This window comes from Neolamprologus brichardi, chromosome 5 (genome assembly GCF_056152115.1).
Source record: "Neolamprologus brichardi isolate AB-2024 chromosome 5, ASM5615211v1, whole genome shotgun sequence".
NCBI classification, from domain to species: Eukaryota; Metazoa; Chordata; class Actinopteri; order Cichliformes; family Cichlidae; genus Neolamprologus; species Neolamprologus brichardi.
The window spans coordinates 36,122,219-36,136,577 of NC_142108.1; the positions used below are offsets into that span (position 1 = coordinate 36,122,219).

The 14,359-nt window shown below is 46.8% G+C and overlaps 1 protein-coding gene across 1 annotated transcript in view; it reads right to left on the reverse strand.

The window, feature by feature from the left end:
• Nucleotides 1-329: 329 nt before the first annotated feature.
• The window catches only part of rnf123 (ring finger protein 123), a 90,828-nt gene continuing 76,798 nt past the window's right edge, over nucleotides 330-14,359 (reverse strand). Inside the window, exons 38-39 of the mRNA XM_087841147.1 lie at nucleotides 4,215-4,300; nucleotides 330-2,703 (exon numbers count right to left, since the gene is read on the reverse strand). Of these exons, the coding sequence (XP_087697273.1) occupies nucleotides 2,604-2,703; nucleotides 4,215-4,300 (186 nt within the window). The 3' untranslated portion in view covers nucleotides 330-2,603. The remainder of the gene's footprint in view (nucleotides 2,704-4,214; nucleotides 4,301-14,359) is intronic.

A 14,359-nucleotide genomic window follows, 5' to 3' on the forward strand; every position in this document is an offset into this window, starting at 1 on the left:
CAGAAAAGGCTAACATTGTTATCTTTTTACAGAAAAACAGCTGAACATGAGAGGTTTTTGGACCAATTTTGTGTTCTCCATTCTTTAAGCACCGTTTAAGCACCGGCACTGTTTCAAAAGTACTGGTTTGGTACCGGTATCGGATAAAATCTAAACGATACCCATCCCTACTCCTGACAGGCTGAGAAGCCTTTTCTGTTTGTCCCATAAAGGAAGAAAATCGAGCTTCACGTCAGACTGCGGGGTCAGCACTCTGAGGTCAGGTGGCTCGGTTAGCAAGAAACTCCAATAACTAATCAATAAATACACAAAATGAACAGAGACGCTGGTTCAGGATAAATAATTTAATATGGTTACAGGAGCCCGGAGCGGCACACAGAGGTCCCGCTAACACGCCATAAACACGCCGCCGGGGCACGCCGTCCTCAACATGCTGAAAACAAAGTGACGGCGTCGCATTGAGACTGTGTGATATGAGGCGCCGTTTGTAACGTGAGACATGAAATTAACGGCAACATTTTTCCACATTTAGCTCAAAACTTTACAAAAACATGTTTTTGTGAATATTTATTTTACAACATTTAGTAAAATATTTGTAACTTTTCATATTTAAAACACAATTTTAAATCTAAATGTTACAGGAAATTAAATATTTAGGCTAACATGCAAATTTATTGTACGGATCAACGGAAATACCAAAATAAAAGCTTTACGAAAACGTCCGGTGCAAAAGTGTGCCGGTAGTGGTCAGATTGGTCTGCTCTCCCCCTCACTTCGTGCCTACGAGCATGTCCGTGTGCTGCAGCGAATGTGGAGACTGCAGCTGCTGAACCTTTGCATGGCCGACGACTCGGATCTTCCGAGGTTCTCAGCTAAATCGCTGCTGGTAGGCAAGAAGTGAAGCAGCTCAGCGGTGAGAAGTGACCAGCAGGGGTCATTTCACGCCTGATGGTCAGCCCCGGGGCTGTCTGCTCTCTCCCGGGCGTAGCATACTGATGTTTTGTCACGTCCCGCGGCGTTCCTGAGGAAACTTAAGGTCCGCGCCGGATTATGGCTGAATCCCAGTGGACGGCCCCGGGGTAATAGACGTTCCAGCCCTAAACCGAACCATAACCTAACCGTATTCCTAACCTTAACCAGCAGTTAATGGCGTAAAACAGTGTTGTCCAAAGTGATTTTAAGAAAATGAACCTACATGTGTAGATTGAGTCCAAACGGTTCTCATGTGTTCTCCTTTTTCCGGAGGTTTTCGTAAAGCTTTTATTTTGGTATTTCCGTTGATCCGTACAATAAATTTGCATGTTAGCCTAAATATTTAGTTTCCTGTAACATTTAGATTTAAATATAACATTTAGATTTAACATTTAAAATTGTTTTAACTATGAAAAGTTACAAATATTTTACTAAATGTTGTAAAAAAAGGACTCGTTTTGAGCTAAATGTGGAAAAATGTTGCCGTTAATTTCAGCATGTTTCACTTTACAAACGGCGCCCCACAGTGTGAACATGTGTGACATCATAACTGTGGCACTAACAGCAGAGTACAGCAAGCACGCAACGACTCCTCGAGCAGAAACACCACCGTCATCATCATCAGCGCAGTAATCTCCGGCCACAGTCACACATGTGCGTCTCATCCACGCCAGGTCCAGGTTTTCTCTGATTGGTGGAGAAGTTCAAACATCTGCTGACGGTTTGAACTTTACTGATGAAGAGCAGCCTGTAGTTAAAGGATGGACGTTTGTTTAACCGATTTGAACAGGTCACATGTTTCTGTGTTCTGCTGGGAATGAAGTCTATGAGACCTGAAATCACTTCTTGATGTGGACGTTTATCTTAAAGCAGCTTCTCAACAGCAGTGACGTCCTCTGTGTTTGTGACACTAAACTTGATCTGGAGCCTGATGAGGACAGAAACTGTCCCAGCAGGGCAACAACAGTCCAGCAGGTGTGTGTGCAGGTACAGCTCTGAGCTGTGGATCAGGTGGTGATGGAGGACGCTGGATCTGTGGCTGTTTGGCTCTTTGTCGACCTTTTTGTGTGTTTTATGTGAGTTTTGTGTGTCTGTGTTAAATTACTGTGGGAGTCCTGAAGCCTTCCTCTGCGGAGGATGAGGTTCTCCCTGTAGCACTGTGTGTGTGTGTGTGTGTGTGTGTGTGTGTGTGTGTGTGTGTGTGTGTGTGTGTGTGTGTGTGTGTGTGGTGTACTTGCTTTGACAGGTGGAGGTGCTGTTGAGCTAATGTGACAGCTGGTTCTGCTGCTGTCTTCACATCACTGCTCTGGTTTTGTGTGTAGTTATGGTGCCTCATTTCACCCTGCATGTGTGTGTGTGTGTGTGTGTCTGTGTTTGTGTGTGTGTGCGTGTGTGTGTGTCTGTGTCTGTGTGTGTCTGTGTGTGTGCGTGTGTGTCTGTGTGTGTGTGTGTCTGTGTGTGTGTGTCTGTGTGTGTGTGTGTGTGTGTGTGTCTGTGTTTGTGTGTGTGTGCGTGTGTGTGTGTCTGTGTCTGTGTGTGTCTGTGTGTGTGCGTGTGTGTCTGTGTGTGTGTGTGTGTCTGTGTGTGTGTGTGTGTGTGTGTGTCTGTGTGTGTGCGTGCGTGTGCGTGTGTTAGGAGGAGGCCGGCTTGCTGTAGTCTTCCACTCCGGTGATGGTGGCCTTGCAGAAGAAGCAGTCCTTGTTGTTCATCAGGTGCTGGTTGATGCAGGCTCTGCAGAGGAAACAGGAAGTTACGCTGATCATGTGATCGTCTGCAAACAGCTTTGAGCATTAAAGGTGTTTATGTGTGACTGAGCTGCGCTGACACATCTTCACAGTTAGAGGGTTACTGTGAGCACGTGCAGCAGCGAGCTGCAGCTCCAGCTGTGGGAGGCGACCTGCACACTCAGACAGATGATGGCGAGCCAGGACCTGCTGGCTACGTCACCTGTGCAGATCTCTTTGTAAGTCGACACTTAGGTCATGCTTTTGGTTCTTTGGGATGAAGCTTGTCACCGCTCTGCATCACTTCCTGCGCCCACCCCATCAGAGAGCCATATTTAAAGAACAGCGGCTCTAACGAAGCTGTCGGGGGATTTTCTGTCTCAGGGTTTATCAGCTTGTTTCTGTTGTATTTACTCGCTCTTCAGCACGTTCTGAGCTCTGCAGGGACGAGCGCCGACATACATCAGAGACCTTTTACATCCCAGCAGGTCCCTGAGGTCATGTGATCAGGGCTTGCTGGTGTCCATCATAGGAGGCTGAAAACAAAAGCTGACAGAGCTTTTGTAACTGTGGCCCCCAGACTCTGGACCCGTCTCCCTGTGAGCTTCAGCCCTGTGGACTCAGCAGTCTCTTTTATAAAACAGATAAAATCTTTTAAACTTGCTTTTAGTTCATTTTTGTTTCTGTGTTTTAGCTTCTGTGAAGCACTTTGTGATTTTTATTTTGAAAGGTGCTATACAATAAAACTTTACTTTAGATGTTTTTTAATGGTAATATTGGTTTGAAGTTTTGGGCTTTTATTTTGAAAGGTTCAGTAAGAATAAAGAATAATGTGGCAGAATTAAGATTATTATTTAAGTCGTTATTGAGCCAAGAAAGCTGCCAGAGGACCGACGACACACAGCTGTCCAATCAGACGACGTTTGATCCGTTTTGAAGCTTCGTTTCACCCGGCGTGATGTGTGACCCACACACTGAAACCTGTCTGTGTGCTTTAGAGGGGCCTGAGTGAACGCTCAGAGCTGCCGTTTGTCACGAGGAGGAATCAGCGGTTCACCCGGTGACAGCGCTCTCCATCATGCTGCAGCAATCCATACGGCCGCTGAGTTGGCGTGCCAGCTCAGCTAAATCAAGCGCACCTTCAGGATAGCATGAAATATGCATCCAGATATGAAGGAGGTGTGCGCCCACGGCGGCGTCCAGCTGCAGTAAGGAAACAGCTGACTCACTCACACAGGTGAGAGTGTGTGAGTCAGCCGTGTGTGTCAGGACGTCTGCAGGATCAATCTCACACTTTCAGGATCCTGCTGGACACACACTCGCCGTCATCAGCTGTACCGAGCAGGGCGTTCTTCATCGCCGTCTCAGCGTCCTGTAAACTCGGGATGTGCTGCCCGCCACCAGCATGTTAGACTCAGAATGTGGCGTTAGTGCCAGTGTTACGATAAGGTTATGGTAAGATATGAGCACCCGACGTGTGTGTGTGTGTGTGTGTGTGTGTGTGTGTGTGCGACTCACTTGCAGGACTTGTGTGAGCAGGGCTTGAAGATGGCAGAGATGGGGTGAGCGTAGCAGATGGGACAGAGATCTTCCTCGCTGGTGGGCTGAGGACAGAAAGACAAACTCATCAGTCACTTTGTTGTCTCTGCTGCCGGCGTTCGCCCCAGTGCATGATGGGACATGTGAGCTAACGCCGCGGGTGCGAAGGGAAACACTCTTCCCGCAGACATCAACACCCGCTCTTCACACTCGCTGCCTTCTCAGCCCATCTGCTCCCTTCATATGTTTTCACTTCACAACCTTTCTTCACTAGATTCAGCCTTCACTCCTCCCTCCTCCTCCCTCCTCCCAGCACCTCCTCCCAGCACCTCCTCCCAGCACCTCCCTCGCACACGTCTGTAAAGTTTAGGTGCCGCTCAGCGCGCTCATCAGCCATCACAGAGTGAAACTCCCACAGAGGGGAAAGGTCACACTGACAGTTTAACAAACGGCACAAGCTGTTTGGTCTACATAGATCATTTAAAGTCTGCATCGTTAGGGGCGTGGCCTCTGACTGACAGGTGGCTGATAGGCTGAACTGGACCTCTGCATCCTGTTTGTGCTGTTGGAGCCTTTTGAATGAATCATGTGACCAGTAACATGGCTGCTGTGAGGTTACTGTAGTAACAGAGCGCCCAGAAGGCGGAGCTCCAGTTTCTACCTGGGCGTGACTGCGTGCCCATCAGCAGCCGTCTGCTGCTGTGGATAACACCAACACAGATCTCCCCCTGCAGAAAACCAACATTCATCATCATCGCTGCCACAAACCTGTGGGTGATGCTGCACCCACTCATCTGAGAGGGAAACACAAAGACTTTCAAAATAAGAGAGAAAAATGTTAAAAACGTGCATAATGATTCCAGCCTCCCAAATCCTGAGCTGCTCTGTGTGGCAGCAGTTAACACGTCCACACAAATCCCTCCTGTATTTATTCCTTCCTTTGACTCCCACCCTCCCGCTGTCCCCCCGTCTCTCTCTGTTGCATCCACACAGCACGAAGCCTCCAACCTATCAACACCTGGATGTCACACCTCCACCTCCTCCTGCATGTCCTCCTCTGTCACTTTTCACCACCCACTGCACACAGCAGTCAGGCTGCTGTTGAAAACCTCCTGAAATAATCTCGTTCAGACTCTGAACACACCGTCATTTGAATCGGTGGAGTTTGACTTGGACGAGCTTTAAACATGTTTTCTTTCAGAAACAGGTGGAGTCTGTAACAATGTAACTATAACACACTGTAACACACTGTAACACTATAACACACTGTAACACTGTAACTATAACACACTGTAACTGTAACACACTGTAACACTATAACACACTGTAACACACTGTAACTGTAACACACTGTCACACTAACACTGTAACTGTAACACACTGTCACACTATAACTGTAACACACTGTAACTGTAACACACTGTAACTGTAACACACTGTCACACTAACACTGTAACTGTAACACACTGTCACACTAACACTGTAACTGTAACACACTGTCACACTATAACTGTAACACACTGTAACTGTAACACACTGTAACACACTAACTATAACACACTGTAACACACTGTAACACACTTTAACTGTAACGCACTGTAACACTAACTGTAACACACTGTAACTGTAACACACTGTAACTGTAACACACTGTAACTGTAACACACTGTAACACACTGTAACTATAACACACTGTAACACACTGTAACTGTAACACACTGTAACTGTAACACACTGTAACACACTTTAACTGTAACACACTGTAACACTGTAACTGTAACACACTAACTGTAACACACTGTAACTGTAACACACTGTAACACACTGTAACTATAACACACTGTAACACACTGTAACTGTAACACACTGTAACTGTAACACACTGTAACACACTATAACTGTAACACACTGTAACTGTAACACACTGTAACACACTGTAACTATAACACACTGTAACACACTGTAACTGTAACACACTGTAACACACTGTAACTGTAACACACTGTAACACACTGTAACACACTATAACTATAACGCACTGTAACACTGTAACTGTAACACACTATAACACACTGTAACACACTGTAACTGTAACACACTGTAACTATAGCACACTGTAACACACTGTAACTGTAACACACTGTAACTATAGCACACTGTAACACACTGTAACACACTGTAACTGTAACACACTGTAACACACTGTAACTATAACACACTGTAACACACTGTAACTGTAACACACTGTAACTGTAACACACTGTAACACACTATAACTGTAACGCACTGTAACACTGTGACTGTAACACACTATAACACACTGTAACACACTGTAACTATAGCACACTGTAACACACTGTAACTATAGCACACTGTAACACACTAACACTATAACACACTGTAACACTGTAACTATAGCACACTGTAACACACTGTAACTATAGCACACTGTAACACACTAACACTATAACACACTGTAACACACTATAACTGTAACACACTGTAACACTGTAACTATAGCACACTGTAACACACTAACACTATAACACACTGTAACACTGTAACTATAGCACACTGTAACACACTGTAACTATAGCACACTGTAACACACTGTAACTATAACACACTGTAACACACTATAACTGTAACACACTGTAACACTGTAACTATAGCACACTGTAACACTATAACACACTGTAACACTGTAACTATAACACACTGTAACACTGTAACTGTAACACAAAAAGCAGCACTTTTGAATCAGTACAACATCAAGTCTGTGAAACTGGGATTTTGATCTGCTCAGGTCATTAGAGGAGGTGTAATCAGCTACTGTGCTGTTAATGAAATTACCAACAGGTGCAGCACAGACCTCAATGAGACCCCCCCAAACAGGAAGGGTCTACAGCTGGAGGACTCTGATAGCTGATAGCTTAGCTGAAACACTGGCTGAACAGCGTAGCGTAAGCTGTGCAGTGCAGCGGAGAGCCGTGTCAGCGCCTGCCCTGGTGCAGTGGGTCGAAGACGAAGATACTGATACCAAAATCCAACAGCACAGCTGTAGGACACGATGCTTCAGTCCACCCGACGCCGCCAGGCTGCACCTCAGTGATGAGCTGGTCCAGATGTGGGAGGAGTTCCCCAGGATGCCATCCATCAACTCATTAGGAATGGCGTGTGTAGATGCGTGGCAGACTCGACCACGTTGTTGTACTTTCAAACGCTTTCCTTTATTTCGGTTGTCGTCGCTTACACACCGGGCCAGCCACACATACACAACAGTTCATTCTTTTTATGCGAAGAGGCGTGATTGCTGATGGTGCTCCGGTGTGTCAGCCTTCCCTGCCGCCACATCACAAACCACGCCCACCACAGCGTGACATCGAGCATGTGTACAAGCACGTGGGGGCCGTCCAAACTACTGAGCGCCCGCTGCATCACGTTTTCACATCGATTTTCAGGGCGTCTTTGAACTGAGCCCTCTGTAGGCTGATCACTTCCATGTCCATCGACCTACGTGGCGTCCTGACACACCATCCGTCCACATCGGTGCAGATATCAGCAGGATTTTCTGATGTTTTTGGGTCACCCTTATTCTCCCTGAGTGGCAGGTGTGGGTTATAAACAACCAAAATTCCCAATAAGTTAATTAAAAAACTCGCACACAGCATGCCGTCAAAAGCTGGCAGGCAGGAACCCTCCTGTCGGGTGATTACCCGTCACCTCTGCTTTCTTCTTCTCTCTCCTCCTCACCGCCGTTAATCACCTGCGTTTAGAGGAATCAATACTCTCTCCCTGGCTGCGTCTCCTTTCAGCACCTCCTCCTCCTCCTCGCCTGACACCTTCCTCTCCTCTCTGCCGCTGATTGTTCATTTAAGTCTCTGAAGACTCTGGACCTCTGACACCTCGCTCTGTCAGCTCAGTCCCTTCACATTTTCCTCCCACCTCACCTTCATCTCACTTCATCACTGATGTTTTTCTCTTCTCGCTGCTTTTCGACTGAAGATTAGAAACCGTTTACTGAAAACCACCTTTGTTTTCCAAAACCAGCTCCAGTCCTGAAACCAACCTGTGACTCTCTGCTGAGTCTGAACACTTGTGTTTGTGATGAAAGAATCCCTTTAAATTTATTCTGCTGTTAACTGTGCAGCTCTCGACTGAATGAGGTCACGTAATGAGCTGAAAGCAGCAGCTGACATGAGTGGAAACGTGGCAGAAAGATGGAAATGAGCTGCGAGCCGACTGCATCTACAGCAAAGCGGCTAAATGTTAAAATTATGTTTTCATATGAAGTGATTTACGCCCACTCGAAGGTGTGAAACGCTCTGATAACAGTGGAGTGGGTCTCTCCTCAGACTGGGAAACAGATCAGTGTCAGAAGAATTACAGAGCTCATGTTTTCACCGGTCCTCGTCACACAGTCGACAGACCAAACCTGCACAGGTGTGGCCCACCTGTCAGGCAGGGATCGCTGGGCGAGCCTGCAGAACTGGACTCGTGCTTCAGGGACCTGAAGGATCAACTTCAGCTTTAAACGCTGACGTGCAGTTTGTCCTGACATGTGACCCATAAACTGTAAATAAAAGAGGCCAGTCTGACCTGTTGCTTTTGTCTCGACAAAACTGGAGCTCCGCCTCATTGGACGCTCTGTTATTGGTCACATGATGTCATTGAAAGCACTCCAAAAGGTCCAGGTGAAGCTAGCAGCTACAGCCACCTGTCACCATCCACCTGTCAGTCAAAGAGGCCACGCCCCTAACAATGCAAACATCCCCCCAGCATACAGGTGTTACGAAGGGAACGAAACATTTCTGCTGATAAGGAGCAGAGAGATGGTCACTTCCTGTCTGACAGGATGAAACGTAAACACTTTTTTCTGCAGGTAAACTCGTCGTGCACGCTCATGCACTCCTGCTTCTCTCCATCTGCTCCTCGTCCTCTTTAGCTCCTTCTCGCCCTCGTCTCTAAATCTGGTGTGAAAGCGCAGCTTCTGGAGTTTCCCTCAGCCGCCGCCTCCTCGCTCTTCAGCAGCTGTCGCTCTGATCCCACCTCCTCCACACGTATGCAAATCATCATCAACCTCTGACTCCATTACAGGAGACTTCAGATAGTTCAGCTCATTAATATTCATTCAGATGAAGTAACAGAGAGCAATCATCCTCCAAGACCTCAGTGAAATTAACCGTTAATGGTCTGGGAACGTGTTTATACTGGCCACAGTAAGTCCTCATCAACCAATGAGAATGCAGCATGATGCCTGGATCACTGACATGCTGTTTCCACTGTAAAATAAATACAACATCTGGAGATAACATCTGGAGCTAACATACGTGTGCTGAACACTGCAGACACAGCAGATGAGAACATGTCCTGAGACTTCCTACAGTGGACCAATCACAGGCACTCACTGCAGCATCACGCTGTCCTATCAGCTTCAGAGTGCAGGATGCTGAGGGTTAGCTTGACGTTGGTGTTTGGAGCATCAGATAAAACAGGGGTAAAGAACTCCAGGCCTCGAGGGCCGGTGTCCTGCAGGTTTCAGATGTGTCCTTGATCCAACACAGCTGATTTAAAGGCTCAATTACCTCCTCAACATGTCCTGAAGTTCTCCAGAGGCCTGGTGATGACCTAATCATGTGATTCAGGTGTGTTGACCAAGGGTGAGATCCTGCAGGACACCGACTCTCGAGGCCTGGAGTTTCCGACCCCTGAGATAAAGAGGGAGTCTGTACACCTTGGACCAGTCACCTGTCTGAGGACGTTGGACCAGAGCACGGTTTGGTTTAGGTCTAAAGTGTCTGACATGAGAATCAGCAGTCTGATGCTGACGTTCTCAGCTGAAGAAAGGTCTCAGGGTCTTCAACATGGACCGATGAATGGTGCAGAAGCTGAAGAGGAGGAGGAGGAGCTGAGAAGCCTGAAGGAGAAACTGGTTGAAAGACAGAAGCAGTGGGAACGAGCTCGACTGAGTCTGGGCTCCGTCGTGGGTTGAGGAGTTTACAGCTGCTACTCCTCCACGCTGGGAGGAGCCAGTTGAGGTGGTTTAGCATCTGTGCTTGAAGCCTGCTACAGCCTCTCAGGTGAGGTGTTTCAGGTGTGCCCAACTGGCCCAGGAGAGATCGCTCATGTCTTGGCTGAGCTCATGGAGAAGGTGATCTGTGCATCTCTTCTAAGACTGCTTCGGTGACCCTAACATGTGTCTTTGGATGGGAGGAGGAAACCTGAACATCTGGAGAAAACCCAGAAAAGTGAAGATAAAACATGCAAAACTAAAAATGTTTGGTAAGAACCAAGTTTACCTTTAGCTATCTTTAGCAAACGACAGTAAGGATCATCACTGTGCAGCATCAGAGGACCTGCACACTCGCCCGAGTGAGAATCCTCTGCGGAGCTGAGGACGCACGAGGACACACGAGGACGGGATTCACCGCAGAAACAGGAAGCAGCCGCGTATGGAAATGATGATCAGAGGAAGTGTGAATGTGCTCGCTGTAACAGGTTACTGAAGCCACAGGAGTCATTCTTCTGTTCTCGCTACCACAGCCGCCTCATCGCACCTGTCCTCTGAGGCCTGTGGGCTAGGTGTGTAGGCCACGCCCACTACGCAACAGACTTTAGAACATTTTCAGCGCTTTACCGGGTAAAGCAGACTCTATTCACAAAAACACGAGTCTGAGGCGATAAACACAGGAGCCTGCATCGGTCAGCTGGAGTCCTCAGAGCATCGTTTATCCAATTTGAAGTTCAGGTCTGGTTTCACACTTTGATTTCTAGCTGCAGGAGATCTCTGAGGAGCAACACCGACAAAACGAAGAAAAGCGTCGTAGCTCCAACACGGTCACATGACAACAAAAAGGAAGATTTCTGCTGACAGTTCAAACAACCTTACAGAGCTCCACGTGTCTCTGAATCCAGCTGTCAAACAAGCTGTAACTCGGCTCATGTTCTGTCCTCTGGTTTATAATTCAGCTCAAAGGGGGAGGAAGGCGACAGTGAAGGATTAGGATGTCACAGCGTGCACAGACTGGCACGAACATAATGAGGACACAAAATGTAAGATGGATGGCCTCAGAACAACAAGGAGGCAAAGACACAGCCTGCAGAGGCGGCTCGACTCAGAGCCACGAAAGACTCCGAGAAGCCGAGAGTACTGAATGATAACTGGGTTTCTAGGTCATGTATTTTGTTCACGAGTGGAGTCGAATATCCTGGCTGCTGATTGGTGCTTTTTGTTTTTTCCCCCAAATCTCTTTATTTGGTTTTCCAGTTTTTTCTTTCTATAAAGATGACAAAGATTCAAATATAACTGGTTACATATATACGGTAAAAAGAACAGAATGGGGGAAAAAACAAAAGAAAGAACAACAACAACAAAGCAAAGTTGAACAGAGGATGTTATTCGTCAGACTCCCAATGAGGCTCAGTGTTTATATCTGTGTTGAAGAGGTCTTAATAATCCAAACCCTGAAAGTAACATTTCAGGGTTTGGATTACGCTCTTCTTGCGTACAGAAAATGTTTAACAGTCTCCTAATATTAAAAACAGCTGCCTGTCTTTAATAAATCCTGTTTGGTCTTCAGTAGGGATGGGTACCAGTATCGTTCTGACACAAACGGTAGTAACCAGACTGAAAAGCAGCGCGCATTACGGTGCTTTTTTCCTGAGCTGTGATACACTTTAGATTCTAGCCAATCATTTTACGTTTCCGAGGATAGTAGGCGGGTCCAGGTACGTACGTTCTTTTAGAGCAGAGCTACAGATTAAAAATGCCCAAGGCGAAGCGGTCAAATTCTGGCTGTACTTCACAGCAAAAGATGCAAACTCAGCAGCTGCAACAAGTGCTTTAAGCTGATACTGTGATACTGTCAAAGGAGGTAACACCTCAAATCTGATGAAACACCTGGCGACGCATAGCGTTTTTTTAAAAGCCGAGAAATGCGCCGTATTTGATAGCTTGCTGCGAGACCTCACACCGAGCACATCTACTGCGGGTGTGGTGCCTGTTATCGACCCGGAGTTAGCAACACCCCCAAAAACCCGAAGAGGAGAGTCCTGGCCCCTAGCCCTGCCAGTGTAGCAGAAATGATGAGGATGATGATGCAGCAGCAGCCGTTCTTCTCTGCGTGAGTAGCTTAATGTTGTTCGTGTGTAATTTACGTTGAGTAGGCTAACCACGTTATTACATTAATGCATGTAAGGTGAACTAGCAAACACCATCATAGCTACATGCGGCTGTCTTCTTGTTTGATGGCAGATACTCCCTTCACCCTGGACAAAAAGGCTAAAATGACCAAAGAAAAAGTGGGAAACAGTTAAACATGAGAGGTTTTTGGACAAAGTTTGTGTTTTTTCCATTGTTTAAGCTGCTTCCAGCCAAGAGTGATGCCATATATGCCCCATAGCTGCAGAAAAGGCTAACATTGTTATCTTTTTACAAAAAAACAGCTGAACATGAGAGGTTTTTGGACAATTTTGTGCTTTCCATTCTTTAAGCACCGGTTTGAGCACCGTTTAAGCACCGGCACCGTTTCAAAAGTACCGGTTTGGTACTGGTATGGGATAAAACCTTAACGATACCCATCCCTAGTCTTGAGATGTAATTGTTGGTAGAACTGTTTCCAGGCGTGTTGCTAAAATCTTATTATCTACATTAATTAAACTGATTGGTCTAAAGGGTCTTTTTCTTTTTTACAGATGTGAGACAGTGCCGATGTAAATGACACACATACACAAACCTTTTACAGCGAGGACGGTTCAAACACGTGTGTCTGCACAGCCGACACCATGAAGCTCAGACGCACAAACCAACACAAAGATACACAAAGACCGCAGAGTTCTTCATCTTCCAGCGGCTGCCTTTAGGGGGCGCCACAGAGGATCATCTGCCTCCACCCAGCAGCCTCCTCTGCACCTCCACACAAACCTCCTCCGTCTTCCTGGCTGGCAGCTCCATCTTTAATAAAGAGCCGAGCCTCTGGGAATAAATGTATCACCAAGATCGTCTCTAAAAACACAATTTCCTCAAACTATTGTTACTCGTGCTGCATTTAGCTGCACTGATGTGTTACAGTCACATCACAGGAAGTGAAAATCTCCTCACTCTGCAGACCCGCAGACGCCATCATCGTCTGCGAGCTCGAAGCAGCGAGAGTTTAGGTTAGCAGAGCGACGTCTCCTCGGCGACAGAGGTGATCGCCTGATTTTTAGCAGCTTACAATGCAGATGTTCGGCTGTGACTGGTTTTTCTAACGCTCTCAGACAACTGCTGTGTGATAGGACCCGAACTGCCAATAGCAGCGTTGGTATAAGATCGATATTTGGATGTGTAAACCGCGCTCTGCAGACAGACACTTAAAGCTTTCTGCAGACGACCATCGAGCAGCTGTCGGGTCACAGACGCTGAGTAGCGCACAAATAAAATAAATACCACAATCTGTCACAGGAAACTCAGAGACACAGTGTGTGTGTGGGGGGGGCAGCTTTGATGTGGCCTGCAGGCTGCATGTGTGCAAATCTGAGGCAGAATCTGAGTCCTGACGGCAGACGGTCTGAGGGCAGCGAGGCCCACAGGAGGACGGCCGATGCCATCAGTGGACCGAGAGACCAAAATACCAGAGGAGGAGAAAATGGGGCAAAAACAAAGAAGTGTGGGGGCGGGAGGAGGAGAGAAAAGCAAGCATCCACAGAGCGAGCGAGGGACAGAGGATAATGATGCTAATGATGAGGAGCAATCATGACTTCATCAACGAGAGCAGAGGCAGCACACGATCATCCGCTCAGACGTCACGGAGTGTTTCATTATCCCATCGATGGAAGGACGGAGAGAAAGTGTTCAGCTAACCACAAAACGTCTTTTTTAGAAACTAAATAAGAAAATTAAAAATCTCAAAAATGAAGACGAATAAAAAAAGATGAAGTATAATCTTCAGGGGACACAAACACTCACCCGTCCAGTTTCTGATGCTCGACCGAGTCACAAGGAAGAAATCTGAGCAGATTCTTCCTCTGGATGGCATTACCTTGGCCTCCAGTAACACTGTGAGGAACCTTGGAGTCATTTTTGACCAGGATATGTCCTTCAACGCACATATTAAACAAATATGTAAGACTGCTTTCTTCCATTT